Source organism: Eleutherodactylus coqui, chromosome 1 (genome assembly GCF_035609145.1).
Source record: "Eleutherodactylus coqui strain aEleCoq1 chromosome 1, aEleCoq1.hap1, whole genome shotgun sequence".
In the NCBI taxonomy this organism is placed as follows: domain Eukaryota; kingdom Metazoa; phylum Chordata; class Amphibia; order Anura; family Eleutherodactylidae; genus Eleutherodactylus; species Eleutherodactylus coqui.
Genome location: NC_089837.1, coordinates 43,477,028 through 43,496,897, shown reverse-complemented (window position 1 = coordinate 43,496,897; position 19,870 = coordinate 43,477,028). Strand labels below are relative to the sequence as shown.

The 19,870-nt window shown below is 45.1% G+C and overlaps 1 protein-coding gene and 1 pseudogene across 1 annotated transcript; both read left to right on the top strand.

The window, feature by feature from the left end:
- The window catches only part of LOC136615389 (zinc finger protein 850-like), a 304,670-nt pseudogene that overhangs the window by 109,355 nt on the left and 175,445 nt on the right, over positions 1 to 19,870 (top strand).
- Positions 1,672 to 14,542, top strand: LOC136616035 (zinc finger protein 84-like). The gene is made up of 2 exons (XM_066594197.1): positions 1,672 to 2,723; positions 13,845 to 14,542. Exons 1-2 carry the CDS (start codon positions 1,793 to 1,795, stop codon positions 14,540 to 14,542), a joined length of 1,629 nt encoding a protein of 542 aa, XP_066450294.1. The 5' UTR covers positions 1,672 to 1,792.

The following is a 19,870-nucleotide window of genomic DNA, read 5'->3' as shown; positions in this document are numbered from 1 at the left end:
TCCTATCTTGTAGTGCAAAACATTTTTCCCCTCTCAATTTATGAACAACTAATACAATATCCTTAGTCGAGATAAAACGATCAAAATGAGTCGTTGGGATAAATAACAGACCCCTTTCTAATATGGCAATCTCTCCAGTGGTAAGTAAACAGTTTGACAAGTTAGACACACAATAATTTTTATGATTCAAGCACATTATTATTTTAGTCACAGTGGAGTTTTCATGAAGGGAGCTCTATGTACATTATTATACTACGCATATTGTTCTACCAGTAGTAGCCTGATTAATGGTAGAGTGAGGTAAGGTCCACTTTTGTGGAAATCTTCTAGAGGGACAGATTGACTTCTGACTTTCTCATATTCTGAATTGACTCATATCACAAATGAAACTCTAAATGACTGCTATCTGTGTGCTTTTGTAGGGATCTCTTTTTCACTTCCTGATTACATACTGGGTCTCCCTCCCTCTTATGAACCATAAAAACCCACTCTGTGCATGTGCGTAATTAAGGCCGCCTGCAGACGGGCGGAAATTCCGCGGCGGGATTTCTGCCGCTGGAAGCCTGCATAGGATTGCGTTAACAAACGCAATCCTATGCAGACGGCCGCGGTTTGGCCGTGCGAAATCTCGCACGGCAAACAAACCGCGGCATGTTCTATTTCTGTGCAGGGCAGAGCCCCGCACAGAAATGTCACTCACCCACCGCCGGCTCCGGTCTGCGCATGCGCTGGCTGCCCGGCATATGAAAGATCCGGAGCTGCGGGGCGCGGGTGAGTATGCGCTACTCTCTGCAGGCGCGCAGGTCGGGTCCTGCGGCGAGAATTCTCGCTGCCGTATCCGACCCGGCAGTCTACAGGCGGTTTAAGTGTGATTTATGTATGTTTATGGCAGTCTGAACCCCGTACGTTTCAATTATTTACTATAAAGAATATACCTTTAAATGTCTGTGCTGATAACGGTGGGTTTGGCAGGCAGAAGTCTCTAATGTGTCCGGGGTGGATCAACTCTCCTTTGATTATGTTGGAGAAAAGAAGACTCAGGGATGTTGATTTTCATAGCTGGATCCTCCTGTTTCTTGGGAGATAAGGCGGCATCAGAGTTTTCTGGCTGCAGCTTACCTCTCTTAGCTCATGAATGATTAACCCAGATGAACTTTCATGTGTGTGGGGGAGCTGGTGGAAACGGCTGATTCCACAGTTGTTGAATGTGTATGGGCACCTTAATGGGCCAAACGTTTACCCAAGTAATGACAGGAGACCCGGGAAGGAGAACAGAGGCATGGTGGGCAGAGCTTGCCTGCAACATTTTCCCTCACCCCACTTTCTGTAGTGCTAATGGCCAGCAGATAATAATCCCTAATGTGACCAATTCTGGCTTCCTAGCCATGAGTGTTGTGGAACCCCTAATAGGTTTCCATGCCATGGTACTCCAGGGTGCCATGGCACCTTGGTTGGAGGTCACTGCTGTCAGGCATTGTTTGTGGATGTTGTCTCCAACCTTGAACTGTTTTATCTACTTGAATGATTACAGCGTGGATAGTGATGGTAATGTAACACATCTCAGAGAAACTAATCATTGCTCACATCTACTTTGTTTATCACCATCCTTAGAAGTTAGGGGCGTTTTAGACACAAGGAGAATCTCATGATTGTTGTTTGACTTAGCGAACGAGTTGGAGATGGAACAGTTGGTTTGTACTTTTGTGATTTTGGGGAAAAAAATTCCCAAATCCTTTTTTTCTTTTCTTTAATTTTAACAGATAACACCCCTGAGAACTCCGAACGAAACTTCATGTTGTTGTGTAATTATAAAGTAGAAGATGAAGATATCATGCAGCGCTCCTCAGCAGAAAACGTCATCACGCTTCCTGTACATCTACAGCTTGTCAGTACAGATCCGTCATATTATCCCCCTAATCAGGAGGAACCTTCTCCTGACCAATCACAGATTGTTACCACACATACAAGTCACAATGGGGGTAAAAAGTTTCAGTGTGGTGAAAGTGGAAAACAGTTTTCAAGAAGATCAGGTCTTTTAACACACAATAGAGTGCACACAGGGGAGAAGCCGTACTCTTGTTCACACTGTGGGAAATGTTTTGTTTATAAGTCTTGCTTTATTGCACATAAGAGAAGTCACACAGAAGAGAAGCCGCATTCATGTTCAGAATGTGGGAAATGTTTCGCAAAGAAATCAAGTCTTTTGACACATGAGAGACAGCACACAGGAGAGAGGCCTTATTCTTGTTCAGAATGTGGGAAATGTTTTACACAGAAATCAAGTCTTTTGACACATGAGAGAAGTCACACAGGGGAGAAGCCCTATTCATGTTCAGAATGTGGAAAATGTTTTACAAAGAAATCAAATCTTACTACACATCAGAGAAATCACACAGGAGAGAGGCCTTATTCATGTTCAGAATGCGGGAAATCGTTTATGCAAAAATCAGCTCTTTTTAAACATCTGAGAATTCACACAGGACTGAAGCAATTTTCATGCTTAGAATGTGGGAAACTTTTTACCCAGAAATTTGATCTTGTTATACATGAGAGAATTCACACAGGAGAGAAACCATATTCATGTTCAGAATGTGGGAAATGTTTTGCAAAGAAATCAAATGTTTTGAGACATGAGAGAAGTCACACAGGGGAGAAGCCATATTCATGTTCAGAATGTGGGAAATGTTTTACTACTCCTACTAAATGTAGGTATCATCAAAGAAGTCACACAGGGAAGAAACCGTTGTGATTTTCTACATGTGAAAAACATTTTACAATAAATCAATTTCAATAAAGAAACCGCACTCTTATTTGGAATATGAAAATGCTGCAAAAAGATTTAACATAACCAGTGGTTTTTTTCATATTCACTACATAATGTCACCTTTAGGGCTTATTCACATGAACGAAAACTTGCTCGAGTTTTGTGTGATGCACAAATATGAAATCCATACTTTTTAATAGATTTATTCCTGAGAGATATTTTTATTTATTTTTTTCTCCTTGCAGCATAAACTAAATTGCAGTATCTCCTTTTTCAAGGCCCCCTGTTCACGGACATGTATCACGCCAGCCAACGCTTTCCATAGCACTGCTATGGAAAGTGCTGGCCCCTGTCCACGAGCGGAGAATCATTGCGATTCTCTGCTCGCGGCGGGCAATTCGCAACATGCTGCGAATTGCCCTGATTCTCCGCGGCCAGCCTATCTATCAGATAGGGCTGACCGGCGGAGATTCGGCGGCGGCTCCCGCGGCAGAGATCTGCCGTGGGACTTCGCAATGCCCGTGGACAGCCTGCCTTAGTCGTTCCCATAGGAAGAATCGGTGGAACGCACTCAGCGTTCCATTTGTTGCCTAGTGTTCACTGATAGGTTACGGGTTGGTGTGCAGCACTCAATTATTAGATACATTTATTTTCATCATTATATTCTTATTATATATTTACTATATTTATATTTGATTGATTATATGAGAGCTAATCGAATGGTATCTTCAAAGTTGATCCAATGTGAAATCTATAAGCGTGCGTTCCACCACAGGACGGTCACATGACGGTCAGGCAAGTGACGTGACGACAATGTGTATAGTCACATGACGTGCACGACAGTCACATGCTGTGGCGTCAGTAGTAGCCGAGTCTATAGCCCAGCTCCCTATACCAGTGCCGGAGCGGTGCAGCCGCCTAAGATGCATCTGTAAGTGATCATTCCCTATTTTAAACTCTATAAATATGCTTTCTGTATGTTTTATTATTTACACTGGCTTAAGAAAGGTGCCATGTAGCACCGAAACGCGTTGCCTTACCTTTATTAAAGAATAACTTTACGTTGGATCCCGATTAATTGCGTGGATTTATACTACTCTGCTGGACTGGACACTTCAAGGAGGGGGCTTCTGCCATACATATCCTCCTCCTCCTCCAAAGTAAGTGTCCTTTTAAGATTAGCCTACTGACACTGCATTGTAGATTATTAACCAGCACTCTGTTAGCGCAGGACGTTTTTTACTTGTTTCTTGTTGTCACTTTCTATCTGGGGGAGCTCTTATTCTTAAGAACCCCATAGTGTTCCTGCAGCTCTCCTTTTGATTCAAGAGGAATGGAGTGACCTGTGTGATGACCTGGTGGAAATAATCGCTGCCTCCCACTGCTACCCCTGTACTCCATTCTGGAAGTAAGCATCGATCGAACCCCTGTGACACCAGACCCCTGAGGCACTCTCCCTATTTTGTACTGCTTTCATTCCTACCCTGTCAGTCTACTTACCAGATCTTCACCTCACCCACTGCTTAGACGAAAGAGTATATCAGGCGGCCATGAAAACGCCGGCCAATATACGCTCATGTAAATCAGCCCTCACTGTGCAAATGTAAACCTCAGTACCTGCTGCCACTAAATCTTTGTGCAGGTCTCTTGCAGTCACTTGAGAGTTGTTGACCACCTACGTCCTCGGGAATCTGGTGACAGCTGGTAATTACTTCCTATTTCTGCCACATCCAGATATTGTACCAATGTTCGTTTAACTTTAAAAATTGCAGACTTCCAGCTGTATCTGTAGAAATATTCACTACCTTTACTATCTATTTGTATCGTTTCCTTCCTTGTACAAGGCCATGATCTCTTCTCTTAACTGAGTGGACAACTCTCTGGCATTAGCCATGTCTCTAACAGTCAATAAAGCCCCTAGCCAGCCCAGGTATTTGATGTGTTTTATCTCAAGGACACGTGCTGCAACTAATGGAATCCTTGATTAGTTGCATCAGGTGTGCTTGAGACAACGGATTTGCATACGTGTGCTTCACTAGTTCGTTCACTCTTGTGCAGCCTGTTTATACAGCAGATCCATCATTGGCTTGTTCAAACGAAAATCATTCAACCTTCCCATTTACTGTATAAGTGACTGAGAGGGACCGAACGAGCGCTGGGTAAACTGATATATATGCCTGTGTAACATGAACGACGAATGAGAAGTGAGGGAAATATGTAGCGCTCACTGTGTACACACAGTTGAGACACATAAGCCCGTGGTGACCACCCATATGTGTCGTGTTTTCACGTCCTGGGTGTCTGGGCTTTAATCTACAAGGCTGTAAAAACACGCCGATCCTGTAGACTAAAGCCGCGGGGTTGTGGAGTGTGATAGCTCCCTGCTAAGTTTTAAAAAAAAGTTAGTTTCATCTCCCCTCACAGATAGTATCTGTGAGAGGAGATGAAATGACTTACCTAAGGGCGCTGGTACACAAATGGATTTGCATTGTGGAATCCATCGTTGGCCTCCGCACCGCAGATCCACAGCAAATGACGCTCTGAGCATGCTATAAAAAAATTGTTTTTTCTTACACACTCGCGGAAACGACTTGCAATTTCCGCGAGCCAAGGAAAAATTGCAGCATAAGTCAATAGTAGCCGTTCGACCCGCCAGCCCATCCACAATTGACATTGCGGATAGGTCGTGTGTACCCATGTTATCACCTAGCGAAGGCATCAGAAAAACAGATTACAAAGAAATCTGTACTGCACATGACCAATGGAGAGCTGCCGGAGCCATCTGCAATACAGATATTCAAAGATACACGCGGTCGCAGGAAGTGCACAGGGCTAGATTCCGCTGCAGGCTCCCATATGAGGAATCTGACCTGTTTGTGTGCCGCCGGCTCAAGGCTGGTCTCACTCAGATGGTTTGGATTCTACATGCTGGAGCCCGTAGCGCAATCCGTCTCTGTAACCGGCCGGCGCTCACGCGTACCTGGTATATCCTGTATCACAGATGGATGTGGCAAGCCGTCTACGGACATGCGCAGTACAGATATTTTAAAAAATCTGTGCACAATGTCAACTATGGAAGGGCCGTGAGTTGGGCGGTTTTCAATGACTTCAATAGAACCCGACCATGTGGAATCCGCACTAAAATAGAACAAGCTGCGATTTTATTTCCACAAACGGAAACCGCGATTGCGGTCACCTCATGTGAGTGGACATGCAAATGTTCTATTGGTTTAATTGTGCAGAATACCGCGGATCGTCCGTGCTGTTGATGAGCGCGGAATCAGCAATTCAAACCGGGTCGTGTGAGAGCGGCCTAAGGCTCCCGAATTCGTCCCCAAACATGATCCTTATCCACAGACCTTTCCCCGGCTTTTGCGCATGTATCTGTCGGCAAAATGACGGGCACATGCACAGATGCCGGGCAGGGCCCAGGAAATGTAAAAGCTGCTTGCTCCAAGCTACCAAAAGGTAACCAAGAGTCTGGAGCAGTGACCGAGGGCCTCGTTGAGTGGTCACGTGATTGCCATTATCCAATGGTGTAAAAAGGTAACGATCCACCTTAGCCCAATCCCACACGACCGCATAGGAATTGCGGATTCTGTATGTGATTGACCAGTGGTAACACGTGAATCAATGGTGTGCATTAGATTTCTACTCACATTAGAGGAGGTGAAGGTGATTCTGGGTGGCTCACATGGTCATTCTAGATGGGTCAGACTACAGGAAAACCACTATAAATTAACAAGATGGACCAAAACCCCTGAGTGGTTATTCGCCTATAAAATCTCTGCCTCAACCTATGCTGGCGTGGTTGCACTCAGGGGGGCTCCTTAATTCACATTTGGTGGTCATGCCCTCTCCTGAGGCCATTTTGGGTTTAGGTGGAGCAAAAAAATTGAAATACAATTGATAGTACGTTTAAGCTTTCACTTGACTATGTAATATTATCCAGACCCTCATCTCACCATAAGCCTTCCAACCTAATTACCCATCTCATTATGGCAGCCATATCTTTAATCCCTCTCTTATGGCTCCAACCCAATGCCTCCATCTCTCTTATGGCTCCAACCCAATGCCTCCATCTCTCTTATGGCTCCAACCCAAAGCACACTCGGTAAGGTGACTTACTCGATTGAGCCTCGCTCATCCCGAGTAACTGCCTTCTCCTCCGAGCATGCTCGGGGGGCAGCCGGGAAGAGCGGAGGGGAGCAGGGGGGGGGGGGAGGGGGCAGAGTGAGAGAGGTTTCTCTTACTCTAGTATTTAATGGATATTGTTTGAGACATAATCTCAAGATTGGATAAATGAACTTTTACGATTTGTGGAATTGGCTTAAAGGTCTCCCCCTTTTCCTCCACTTCCAACCCCCTCTCTCCCCTCTCTTCGCTCTCTTTGTACCATGCCCGTTTTGCCCTTCCTCCTTCTCTGCATGTAAAAATTAAAAAGCTTAAAGCGGTTTTCTTGCATTGTGTACGCGGTTATGGCTTTTACGAACTGTACCCGTGTCTGAATATAATCGCATGACGGCTCTTATATTATTTTCAATTAAAATTTTTTTTTTTAAATTACAAAAAAGAAAACCGAACGCAGCAGGTTCTATTTTACCCCTGATATCTGCCACATAAAGCCCATTGTGCTCCATGGTCGCAGATATACCCGCAGCCCATACGCAATTACACAACAAGATGACATACGCGAAAAAAGGTGTACTGCGCATGACTGCCTGCGTGAGCACACTGTTATGGGCAGTGCTTTACGCGGCCGTATGCAGGCCTACAGCTGAGCTAACAGATGGGATCCACCGCAGGCCGTGTGAGACGGCGTTATTCAGACCGCTACCTGTAATACGTAATTTACAAGAAGCCCCGGGAACGCTCGGAAATGTATGAGGAGCCGTGACAGGAATTGTGAGAGGAGCCGTGACAGGAATTGTATGAGGAGCCGTGACAGGAATTGTATGAGGAGCCGTGACAGGATTTGTATGAGATGCCGTGACAGGAAATGTATGAGGAGCCGTGACAGGAAATGTATGAGGAGCCGTGACAGGAAATGTATGAGGAGCCGTGACAGGAAATATATGAGGAGCCGTGACAGGAAATATATGAGGAGCCGTGACAGGAATTGTGAGAGGAGCCGTGACAGGAATTGTGAGAGGAGCCGTGACAGGAAATGTATGAGGAGCCGTGACAGGAAATGTATGAGGAGCTGTGACAGGATTTATATGAGGAGCCGTGACAGGATTTATATGAGGAGCCGTGACAGGATTTGTATGAGGAGCCGTGACAGGATTTGTATGAGATGCCGTGACAGGAAATGTATGAGGAGCCATGACAGGAATTGTGAGAGGAGCCGTGACAGGAAATGTATGAGGAGCCGTGACAGGAATTGTGAGAGGAGCCGTGACAGGAATTGTGAGAGGAGCCGTGACAGGAATTGTGAGAGGAGCCGTGACAGGAATTGTGAGAGGAGCCGTGACAGGAATTGTATGAGGAGCCGTGACAGGAATTGTATGAGGAGCCGTGACAGGAATTGTGAGAGGAGCCGTGACAGGAATTGTGAGAGGAGCCGTGACAGGAAATGTATGAGGAGCCGTGACAGGAATTGTATGAGGAGCCGTGACAGGATTTGTATGAGGAGCCGTGACAGGAATTGTATGAGGAGCCGTGACAGGAATTGTATGAGGAGCCGTGATAGGAATTGTATGAGGAGCCGTGACAGGAATTGTATGAGATGCCGTGACAGGAAATGTATGAGGAGCCGTGACAGGAAATGTATGAGGAGCCGTGACAGGAAATGTATGAGGAGCCGTGACAGGAAATGTATGAGGAGCCGTGACAGGAATTGTGAGAGGAGCCGTGACAGGAAATGTATGAGGAGCCGTGACAGGAAATGTATGAGGAGCCGTGACAGGATTTGTATGAGGAGCCGTGACAGGATTTGTATGAGGAGCCGTGACAGGATTTGTATGAGGAGCCGTGACAGGATTTGTATGAGGAGCCGTGACAGGAAATGTGTGAGGAGCCGTGACAGGAAATGTGTGAGGAGCCGTGACAGGAAATGTGTGAGGAGCCGTGACAGGAAATGTGTGAGGAGCCGTGACAGGAAATGTGTGAGGAGCCGTGACAGGAAATGTATGAGGAGCCGTGACAGGAAATGTATGAGGAGCCGTGACAGGAAATGTATGAGGAGCCGTGACAGGAATTGTGAGGAGCCGTGACAGGATTTGTGAGAGGAGCCGTGACAGGAATTGTGAGAGGAGCCGTGACAGGAAATGTTTGAGGAGCCGTGACAGGAAATGTATGAGGAGCCGTGACAGGATTTGTATGAGGAGCCGTGACAGGATTTGTATGAGATGCCATGACAGGAATTATATGAGGAGCTGTGACAGGAAGAAGAAACTTTCCCTTGGATGCAGTGCTCACTATCTTGCGGTGCTGTAGATAAACTGAAGCCCCCGTCCTGTCGGCACCTCCTTACATCAGCTCTTTCTTTCTCTCACAATCACTCACACCAATCGGCTCTTGTTGCTAGGGCCCGAGCTTCACAGAATAATCCCTCAGGCTTTCTACTCGCCATTTTCTTCAGACCAATCACCATCCATCCTAGGGCTCTAAAGTTTCCCCACAACCTCCAGCCCCTTCCAGCCGGCTCACAGCGGACTCTGTAGGGAACTCAAAGGACATCGATCAAATACCTACCTAATAAGCCAATACTCCAATAACACCCAAAAGACCTTTTAAACAATTTCCGCCCAGATTCCATTCCTCAGTCCCTAATTGGCCTTCGGCCGTACAGGTAATTCTGTCTTTCTTTGTGTGGCGATGAGATCTCATCCTGGCTCTCAGTTTTTGTCCTGTTTCCCTAACATAAAGCCCCCCAACAGGACATTCACTGCCCCGGATCAGGTACAGAACATCAGACGTGGAACTTGTGAATGTCCGTGGGATCTTATAGTCCTGCTGTGTGTTGGGGGTTTGTATCCTGTCCGCGGTCCGTACATGTCAGCAGGTCTTACAGGGGTTTGTATCCTGTCTGCGGTCCGTACATGTCAGCAGGTCTTACAGCTCCTTACATTACAGGGATAATGCAGCTACTTGTAGGACACCACGGACCTACTGAACAAACTGTCAGCCATAGGCCCCCCCTCCCTTCCCGATGATGCCATCCTGGCCACCATGGATGTGGAGTCCTTATATTCTACCATCCCACACGAAGATGGACGGACCACCTACCAGCACACCGTGAGGCCAGTGGGGTCGCCCTGATCGGTGTTACAGCTCACAAGATTCTTCCTCACACACAAGTATTCCTCCTTTAGCAAAGAGACATTCCTGCTGCTCAGCGGCACCGCCATGGGCAGCCAGATGGGCAATAAGACGGGCAATAAGACGGGCAGCAAGATGGGCAGTAAGATGGGCAGTAAGACGCTGGCTGTAACATCATGTATTATTGTTGGCCATTGGAAGGTCTCCGATCTACAAGATCACTTGGTTTCTCTCACTGAGAACAATCACACTTTGCTCTCCTGGTGACACCGTAGCATACATAACATGGGAGCTCCGCCCCATCACATCACATGACAGTGACATCATCACAGGTCCTTCAGCCGCCAGTTCTCCTCCTCACTGCTGGGCTCCGCCCCTTATATACTGATCACATGACAGTGACATCATCAGGTCCTATTGCAGTGTAGCAGGTCCTGGTTCCTGCTGTTGTCTCTGTTATCAGCCAGCAGATATATATACACATATACAGCACACTGATATACGCTACATTATATTACAGTATCAGAGCTCTGTGTGTGACTCCGGCCGGCAGGTAGGAGACGGCAGAGGGTTTTGCACGGTTTTCTTGCATTTTTTTGGTGTCACTTCTATTACGCCGACTTCACATGGATGTATTTGCGCGCACAACATGCAGTGAATAGAACCTGCGGATTTCAGTGGGTTCGCTCACATGGGTGTATTTTGTGTGAGCATTTCGGCCACACAAAAATAGATACAAATAATACAGACCTCAGCTGCTGCAGAATTTCTTTCCATGCACAAAGTTTGAATACATAGTGTGTGTCGGAATCTGTGAGATACCAAAAATAGTGACTCCATCCCAAAAGCCATTTGCAGGTGACGGCCGTGATGCAGTTCGCAGAATTCAACATGGATTTTTCCACATGGATACCGTGAACTGTCCATTTCTGCAAGTCTGCTTGCGTAATTCTTGGCTTGGAAATAGCATGGAATCCACGAAAAGTTACACGCCACTTTGTTTTTCTTCTACACACGTGGATTTCATATCTGCATGTGGAAAAAATCTGTATCGTATGGATTATAGCGCAGAGTCCCACTGATTATAATTGGTGCAGATTTGTGGTGGAATTTTCCATGGAATGTCAATATCCGCAGCAAATATCTGCCGTCCTTGTGAACCTACCCGTATACATGTGGTGACGCTCTGAGAACCTGCTTCTCTCAATGCTCAGTAAGTGAGGTTCTGTATATCACACATGATGATGTCCCCGTATGATTTAGGGCCTGTTCTTTCTCATAAAGGGCCGGCAGTACTAGAACCCTCCAGTTCATCCAGTTCTCTCATGTCCTCATCCAAAATGGTCCTCATGAATGACCCACCGAGGATGGAGAAGACCAGCAATGAGATTACCAAGAGGATATTAAGCTTCACCTTAGAGATCATCTACCTGCTGACCGGAGAGGTAAACTGTTCTGTATTTCTATCATCTTTATTGTATTATGTAACAAGTCCGACTAAGGAAAAAATACATTATAGGAAGTAATGGTCCTCTACATGTCTCTCTCCATACACAGGATTACACCTTAGTGAAGAAGACATCGGGTGACGGTGCGACTCCCAACAGCCATCTCCATGAGTCAGGAGGATGGAGCAGGAGCCAGAGCCCCATCACAGAGGCCCCTCCTCACTTACCGATACATGAGCAGAAGATCCTAGAACTCACCAACAAGATCACTGAGCTGCTGACTGGAGAGGTGACACTGCTGGGAATGCTGGGTAATTATATAGTAACAGCACTAGAGGAGTCTGGGTAATGACGGTATCATTGTGTTGTCAGGTTCCTATAAGGTGTCAGGATGTCGCTGTCTATTTCTCCATGGAGGAGTGGGAGTATTTAGAAGGACACAAGGATCTGTACAAGGACATCATGATGGAGAACCACCAGCCTCCGATATCACAGGGTAAGAAGAGAGTTACATATGTGGTGGAGAACATAAAAAAAATACATACATATGTGTCATATTTTTCAGACTATTAGATGCACTTTGTATCAGAACCAAATGCTGTGAACGGTTTGTGTCTAAAGGGGATTTTACACGGAACAATTATCATTAAGGTTATAGCCGGATTGAGCGAAACTGAACAATAATCATTCAGTGTAAACGCTGCCAGCGAATGAACGAAAGAGAATAGAACTAAAAAACTGTCAGTGGAGAAGGCGCAACACTCCAGGTTAAAGCAAATAGGAAGTGACCAAAGGTTTGGGAAACTTCTCCTTTTATTTAATAAAGTACGTGATCAGCTCATGAAAACGCGTTTCGGGGATAACCCCTTCGTCAGTTCAGCTGGTGTTTAAAACATACAAGCAATTGGTGGGTCCCAAAAGGGTTAATGATTAGATCTGTTTGCCTGTGGGGTGCAAACCTTTGGTCACTTCCTATTTGCTTTAACCTGGAGTGTTGCGCCTTCTCCACTGCCAGTTTTTTAGTTCTATTTTCTTACTCCATCACGCTCACCCAGGTGGTGCATCATCTGGTTAGGCAGCACCTCCACTATTGAAGGTACCACTTCATTCTCTTCACCACTTTTACAGTATCATTTTTTCACAACAAACACAACTGTACGGGTTTTGCTCCACCTCTCTTTTTCCTCCTCGTCCACAGTGAATGAACGAGGAATGATAATTCGTTCACTTATTGTTCATTCTTCACATTATGCAGGCATAAAAAACAAACCATGACCGGCCTGTGTAAAGAGACAATCGTTCATCTATTAAATACTCCCTGTCTGCTGTGAATGGGGGGGGTGGGGGGTGGGGGGGGGGCGGCTGAAAGCAATCCCCAACCTGCTGTGCCACCATTCACTAAGTAATTATCGCTTCTGTGTGGAAGAACAGAAACCATAATCTTTGGGATGACTTTTGGCGCTTTAGTAGACAACAATCGTCCCGTATAAAAGAACCATAAATACCCCCACACATATTAGACTTTAGTTATCCAAAAACTTCTGATAACAGTGGCTTTGGCAGCAGGACAAGTCTCTAATGTGTCTGGGGTCAGATGACGTTGGGGAAAAGAAAAATCAGGGACGTTACTTTCATAGCCCTGTCGCCTCCAGCAAGCCAATGAAAGACAGCGCCTAGTTAACCAATCAGACTTCAGCTTGCTGGAGGCAGGGCATTCAAACCCCGCCTCCAGAAAACAATACTCTGTGTCCGCGTGGAGGAGGGAGCGACAGCCTGCTGCAGCGGTAGGTGAGTATTGATTTTTCTTTACTTGCAGTTAGTTTCCCCTTTGAAATGCATTGGAACGCATTAATGGTGTTTCAATGCATTTAAATGGGGAAAAGTGCTTTGACATACAAGGTTTTTGGCTTAGGAGCGCCGTCTCGGAATGGATTAAACTTGTATGTCAAGGCACCTCTGTATTACGATTTTCGTTTGCCCAAGCAAACAAGTTGGTGATGGAGGTTTTTGTACCTTTTTGTGATTTGAAAAAAAAAAAAATCACAAAATTACTATTTTTTTTTTCTTAATCCTAACAGATAATCCCTCTGAGAACTTGGAAGGAAACTTCATTTTATCGTGTAAATATAAAGAAGAAGATGAAGATGTCATGCAGTGCTCCTCAGCAGAAAACCTCATCCCTTTTCCTGTACACCCACAGCTTGTCAGTACAGATCTGTCGTATAATCCCCTAAATCATGAGGAACCTTCTCCTGACCAATCACAGATTGCTACCTCACCTACAGCTCACAAAGGGGGTGAAAAGTTTCAGTGTGCTGAATGTGGAAACCAGTTTTTAAGAAGATCAGATCTTTTTACACACACTAGAGTGCACACAGGGGAGAAGCTGTACTCTTGTTCACACTGTGGGAAATGTTTTGCATATAGATCACACTTTATTGCGCATGAGAGAATTCACACAGGAGAGAAGCTGCATTCATGTTCAGAATGTGGGAAACTTTTTATCCAAAAATCTGATCTTGTTATACATAGTAGAATTCACACAGGGGAAAAGCCATATTCATGTTCAGAATGTGGGAAATGTTTTGCAAAGAAATCAAGTCTTTTTACACATGAGAGACTACACACAGGCGAGATGCCATATTCATGTTCGGAATGTGGGAAATTTTTTACAGCAAAATCAAATCTTACTATACATCAGAGAATTCACACAGGAGAGATGCCTTATCCATGTTATGAATGTGGTAAATTTTTTACGGCGAAATCAAATCTTACCATACATCAGAGAAGTCACACAGGAGAGAAGCCATATTCATGTTCAGAATGTGGGAAATGTTTTACTAAGAAATCACATCTTACTACACATCAGAGAGGTCACACAGGAGAGAGGCCTTATTCATGTTCAGAATGCGGGAAATCTTTTATGCAAAAATCAGAACTTGTTAAGCATCAGAGAATTCACACAGGAGAGAAGCCATATTCATGTTCAGAATGTGAGAAATGTTTTACCACTCACACTAAATGTAGTTATCATCAAATAATTCACACAAGAAATAAACCATTGTGATTTTCTACATGTGAAAAACATTTTATAATCGATTTCATCAGAGAAACCAGATACTTGTTTGGAATATGAAAAATGCTGAAAAAAGATTTAAAGGGGTTGTCCCGCGCCGAAACGGGTTTTTTTTTTTTTCAACCCCCCCCCCCGTTCGGCGCGAGACAACCCCAATGCAGGGACCTAAAGATTAAAGCGCGGGGATTAAGGTAAGCGCTCCGGTGACTTCTATACTTACCGGTGAAGATGGCCGCCGGGATCCTCTTCCTCCGTGGACCGCAGCTCTTCTGTGCGGTCCATTGCCGATTCCAGCCTCCTGATTGGCTGGAATCGGCACGTGACGGGGCGGAGCTACACGGAGCTACACGGAGCCCCATAGAGAACAGGAGAAGACCTGGACTGCGCAAGCGCGGCTAATTTGGCCATCGGAGGGCGAAAATTAGTCGGCTCCATGGGAACGAGGACGCTAGCAACGGAGCAGGTAAGTATAAAACTTTTTATAACTTCTGTATGGCTCATAATTAATGCACAATGTACATTACAAAGTGCATTAATATGGCCATACAGAAGTGTATAGACCCACTTGCTGCCGCGGGACAACTCCTTTAAGAATTATCATAACAAGTGGTTTCTTCCTATTCACTGCAAAATGCCACCTTTAGGGCTTTTTCACATGAACGAGAAATGGATTTATTCCTGAGTGATTTTCTTTTTCTCAATAGGTATAATGAAAACAAAGGTTTGGTACCGTGTTAGCCAATAGAGCAAAATGTGATTGTTCTCAGCAAGAAAAACTACATAATCTTGTAGATATGATAACTTTTAATGGCTAACAAAAATACATGATGTAATAGCAAGCTTGCGAACCTCTCAGGCTCTTCGTCAGACTAAAATGGAATAGATCTGAAGAGGCAAACCAAAACTCGTCCCCGATATCGCACTCGGAACCGTGCGATGTACCTGCGGACAAGGTCCCATAGGGAACAACAGTCGATTCTTCCTATGGGAATGACTAAAACTAGGACATTGTTTATGCTGCAAGGAGAAAAAGAAAAATGTGATTGCCCTCAGCAATAGAAACTACGTAATCTTGTAGATATCATACCTACGGCCCAATATCACGCTTGCCCATGTAAAATTAGCCTTAAGAGACTTCCACTTTTGTGTTTCACCTCTTCATAGCCTAGCATGGTCACCCCTAGTTTCCAGAGTCTGACAGTGAACAGCAGATCGCTGCTCCTGTCCTGTAGCCACCAGAGCCTGACACAGCGCCTCCACTGACAAAAGCACGGTGTCAGGCCTGGGCGGCTGCAGGATGCGAGCGCTGAGCAGTGATCAGGTGTTCAGTATCGGACTCAGGAAACCAGGGGTGATGCAGATCAGGCAACACTATTCTTCAGGGTGAATATGCCAGGACAGGGTGGGGTAGCGGAGTAGTAAGTCAGAAGGCAGTGATCAGCTGTTAAGCATTGCTTCTGTATCGCAATGTGCAGCCAGTGCCTCTCCTGCCTTCCCTCATAATTGCGCCCCAGGCAAATGCCCCGCCTGCTAGATTACTGCAGTCTCAGAATTATTCATCCCCTTTATGACAAGTGTCCTGTGACCTCTTTTAAAGATGATTCAGAGCTAGATACCGGCTTCTGACTGCGTTCCTGAGGAATCTTGGCCTATTCATAGCAGCAATGTCTTCCAGTTTACTAATATACTTGGGTTTGTTGCTGCAACTGCCTTCTACACATTCCATCAAAGATTTTCTATAGGGTGCAAGTCAGGTGACTGTGTCGTCCACTCCAGAATCTGAAACCAAGCCTTGGTGGACTTTGAGTTGTGCTTGGGATCATTGTCCTGTTAGATGGAGAAGGCATGATGTTTTCTCCTAGGAGTTTGATACTTTATTAAATCCTTCTAGCCCTCCACACATTGCCAGTTTCCAGTGCCAGAAGAAGCAAAGCAACCTGAGAGCATCACGGAGCCACCACCAGGATTAACTTTAGGAAGGGGGTTCTTTACAGCGTCTGCTTCATCCTTCCTGCTCCAGACAGACCGCTGATCCAGAGGCCTGAAAATTCACAGTTTTGTTTCATCGCTCCACAGAACAGAATCCCAAAACATCTTCAGCTTATTTATATGGTCTTGGGCATTTTGGACCCAACTTTTTTTCTGCTTTTCGGTCAGTAGAAGTGGAGGTCTTGAAGTTCGTGTATAAAGACGTTTCGCTTTTAGTATGAGCCTTACTGTGCAAATATAAACCTCAGTACCTGCTGCCACTAGATCTAATGATGGCTCATTCAAATAAGAATCATTCAGCCTTTCACATTTACTGTATATGTGACTGAGGACTGAACGACCGCTGTTTAAACCGAAAGATAAGCAAAATAAATTTGGATCTCTGCATTCTACTAGGGTTTATGGTGATGGATCCTGCCCTAGGAAGTCTATCAGGTGGTGCATTATTGGCTCCTTTTTCAATGAGTAAAGAGTGATAAGCAAACGAGCCGACGATGATCTTTATGCTTGTGTAACATGAAAGGACCTGCCGACGCCTTCTGCGCATGCACACTAAGGGCAAAATGTTGGGCACCTGTGCAGAAGGCCGGTGAACCTAGGAAATGTAAAATCTCCCTGCTCCCAGCTAGAAAAGATAGCTGAGAGCATGTAGATGTCACTTGGGGCTGCGGTATGTGGTCCCTGGTCATGTGATCGCCGTTATCCATTGGATCATGTAAGGTTAAAAAAACGTTAGAGTTTCATCTTCCCTCACGGATTGTATCCGTGAGTGGAGATGAAATTAATTACCTAAGGCTGGTGGCAAACAAATGGATTTGCATTGTGGAATCCAAGATTGGGTTCTGCACTGTGGATCCACAGCAAATACTGTTCGGAACCTGCTATGCAAAAATAACCCACAGAAAGGAAAAATCGTGACATGTTCTACTTTCAGGCGGTTTCCACACGGACGGCTTCCATTGAAGTCAATGGAAGCAGTCTGACCCACAGCCCATCGGCAATTGATATTGCAGAAAGGTCGTGGGTACCCACTTCATCACCTAGCAACGTGGGAAAAACAGATTAAGAAAAAAAACAAACTGTACTGCGCATGATCGACAGCGAGCCGCCAGAGCCATGTGCAATACAGATATTCAAAAGTACGTGCGGTCGCTGCCCAGGCACAGGGCCAGATTCTGCTGCGGGCTCCTGTATGAGCCTCCTGAATCCGACCTGTTCGTGTGCTGCCTGCCCGGCCGGCGACCGCGTGTACCTGGTTTAGCCTTTTCATGCGCAGAACGGAATTTTTCGTAATGAGCCACGAGTCGGACTGCTTCTATTGACTTCAATACAAGAAGGGATAGAAAGAGTGCTGCAGTTATGGGGGGCTACGCAGACTTAGGCTTCTTTCACATGAGCGCATATTGGCTGACCATTTTCACAGCCAGCCGATATACGCTGTGATCTGATGCATTGGATTCCATGGGCGTATTTTTGAGAGGTAAAAACGCCCGACCAAGCCAATATGGCTACACGAGAGCGAACAAACTAGCCATTCACACGTATGCAAATCAGTTGTCTCAAGCACACCTGATGCAACCAATCAAGGACTTCATTAGTTGCAGCACATGTCCTTGAGATAAAACATATCAAATACCTGGGCTGGCTAGGGGTTTTAATGACTGTTAGAAACATGGCTAAGGCAAGAGAATGGTCCACAAAGTTAAAAGAAGAATTCATGGCCTTGTACAAGGAAGGAAAAGTATACAAAAAGATAGTAAAGGCAGTGAATATTTCTACAAATACAGTTAGAAGTTTGCAAGTTCAAAGATAAAGGAACATTGGTACAATATCTGAATGCAGCAGAAACAGAAAGTAATTACCAGATGTTACCAGATTCCTCAGGAGGTAGGTGGGCAACACCGTCAAGTGACTGCAAAAGACCTTCATTAGATCTAGTGGCAGCAGATCTAATTAGGAGATGTAAGCCTGTAGAGGATAGGATTGGGGCATTTTTTTTGTGTGAAGCATCAAGTTCTGGGTTGGTCTGTAGCAAAGGTGGATCAGATAATGGCAGATTTGGCATTTAATTTTAAGTTACGGGGGGTTGCAAGATGTTACAAAGAATTTTATGGTTGAGCAGACTTTGAAAGGTTTCAGAAAAGGGAAACAGTCGAACGATAGAAGGAGGCCAATTTTGTTTGTAAAAATGCCCAGGGCCATATTGGCTTGGTGGGGCGTTTTTACCTCTCAGAAATACGCCCATGGAATCCAATGCATCAGATCACAGCGTATATCGGCTGGCTGTGAAAATGGTCAGCCAATATGCGCTCATGTGAAAGAAGCCTAAGTCTGCGTAGCCCCCCATAACTGCAGCACTCTTTCTATCCCTTCTTGTATTGAAGTCAATGGAAGCCGTCCGACTCGTGGCTCATTTGCTGCAGACCAACCCAGAACTTGATGCTTCACACAAAAAAAATGCCCCAATCCTATCCTCTACAGGCTTACATCTCCTAATTTTCCACCCAGTGTTCCCATTCCCTCCATACTGACTCATACGCTTTTCAAGTGCCCTCGGACAGTGACCCTTTTATCTGGTGCTCCGCTGCACTTCGACCAGACTCCAAAGTTCTGGAGGGCATTGTTTCCCTTCCTCTTCTGCATCTGGTACCAGCATCCGAAAGCGATCCCACTGAAAATGAGAAATTGAGTCAGCAGTGAAATTCTCAACTCCTGGTGTAGGCACTGCCACCACTTATGCATTCAGCGACAAACACAACACCAAATGTTGCAATAAATCTACCACAGGTGAGAATGTGCTGTCATTGCATTGATAGCTTGTACTACACCCATATTGTCACACCAAAATCTTATCTTCCTATTTGTGAACCACTACCACCAAATCGCCACTGCCACCATGATTGGAAATAATTCAAGCCGCACTAAATTCTTAACTAATCCTGCCTGCATCCATTCCACTGGCCAAGCTGCCACACACCATTGTTTTCACAAGTTCACAATCCATGTTATCAGCCCCACTTTCCATAACTAATGATCTACCAATATATTTTTCAAGAAATGACATCCAAACTACCAAGTCAGCCTTTAAATCTCTTGTAATCCTAATAAAATGATGAGGTAATTTTACCCCAGCTGTAGCCCGAACCATTTTTTTGAAAAAAAAACCTGCCCATGGGCATAATCCTACAAGCAAAATTTAGTTTACCCAAAAGAAATTTCAAATCCTTAAGAGTAATTTTCTTCCTTGTTCGCGCCTTCTGTAAATCCTGTTTCAGAGATACCAATTAGTCCGGTGCCAAAAGGCACTCTATTGCTCTGTATCAATCATAA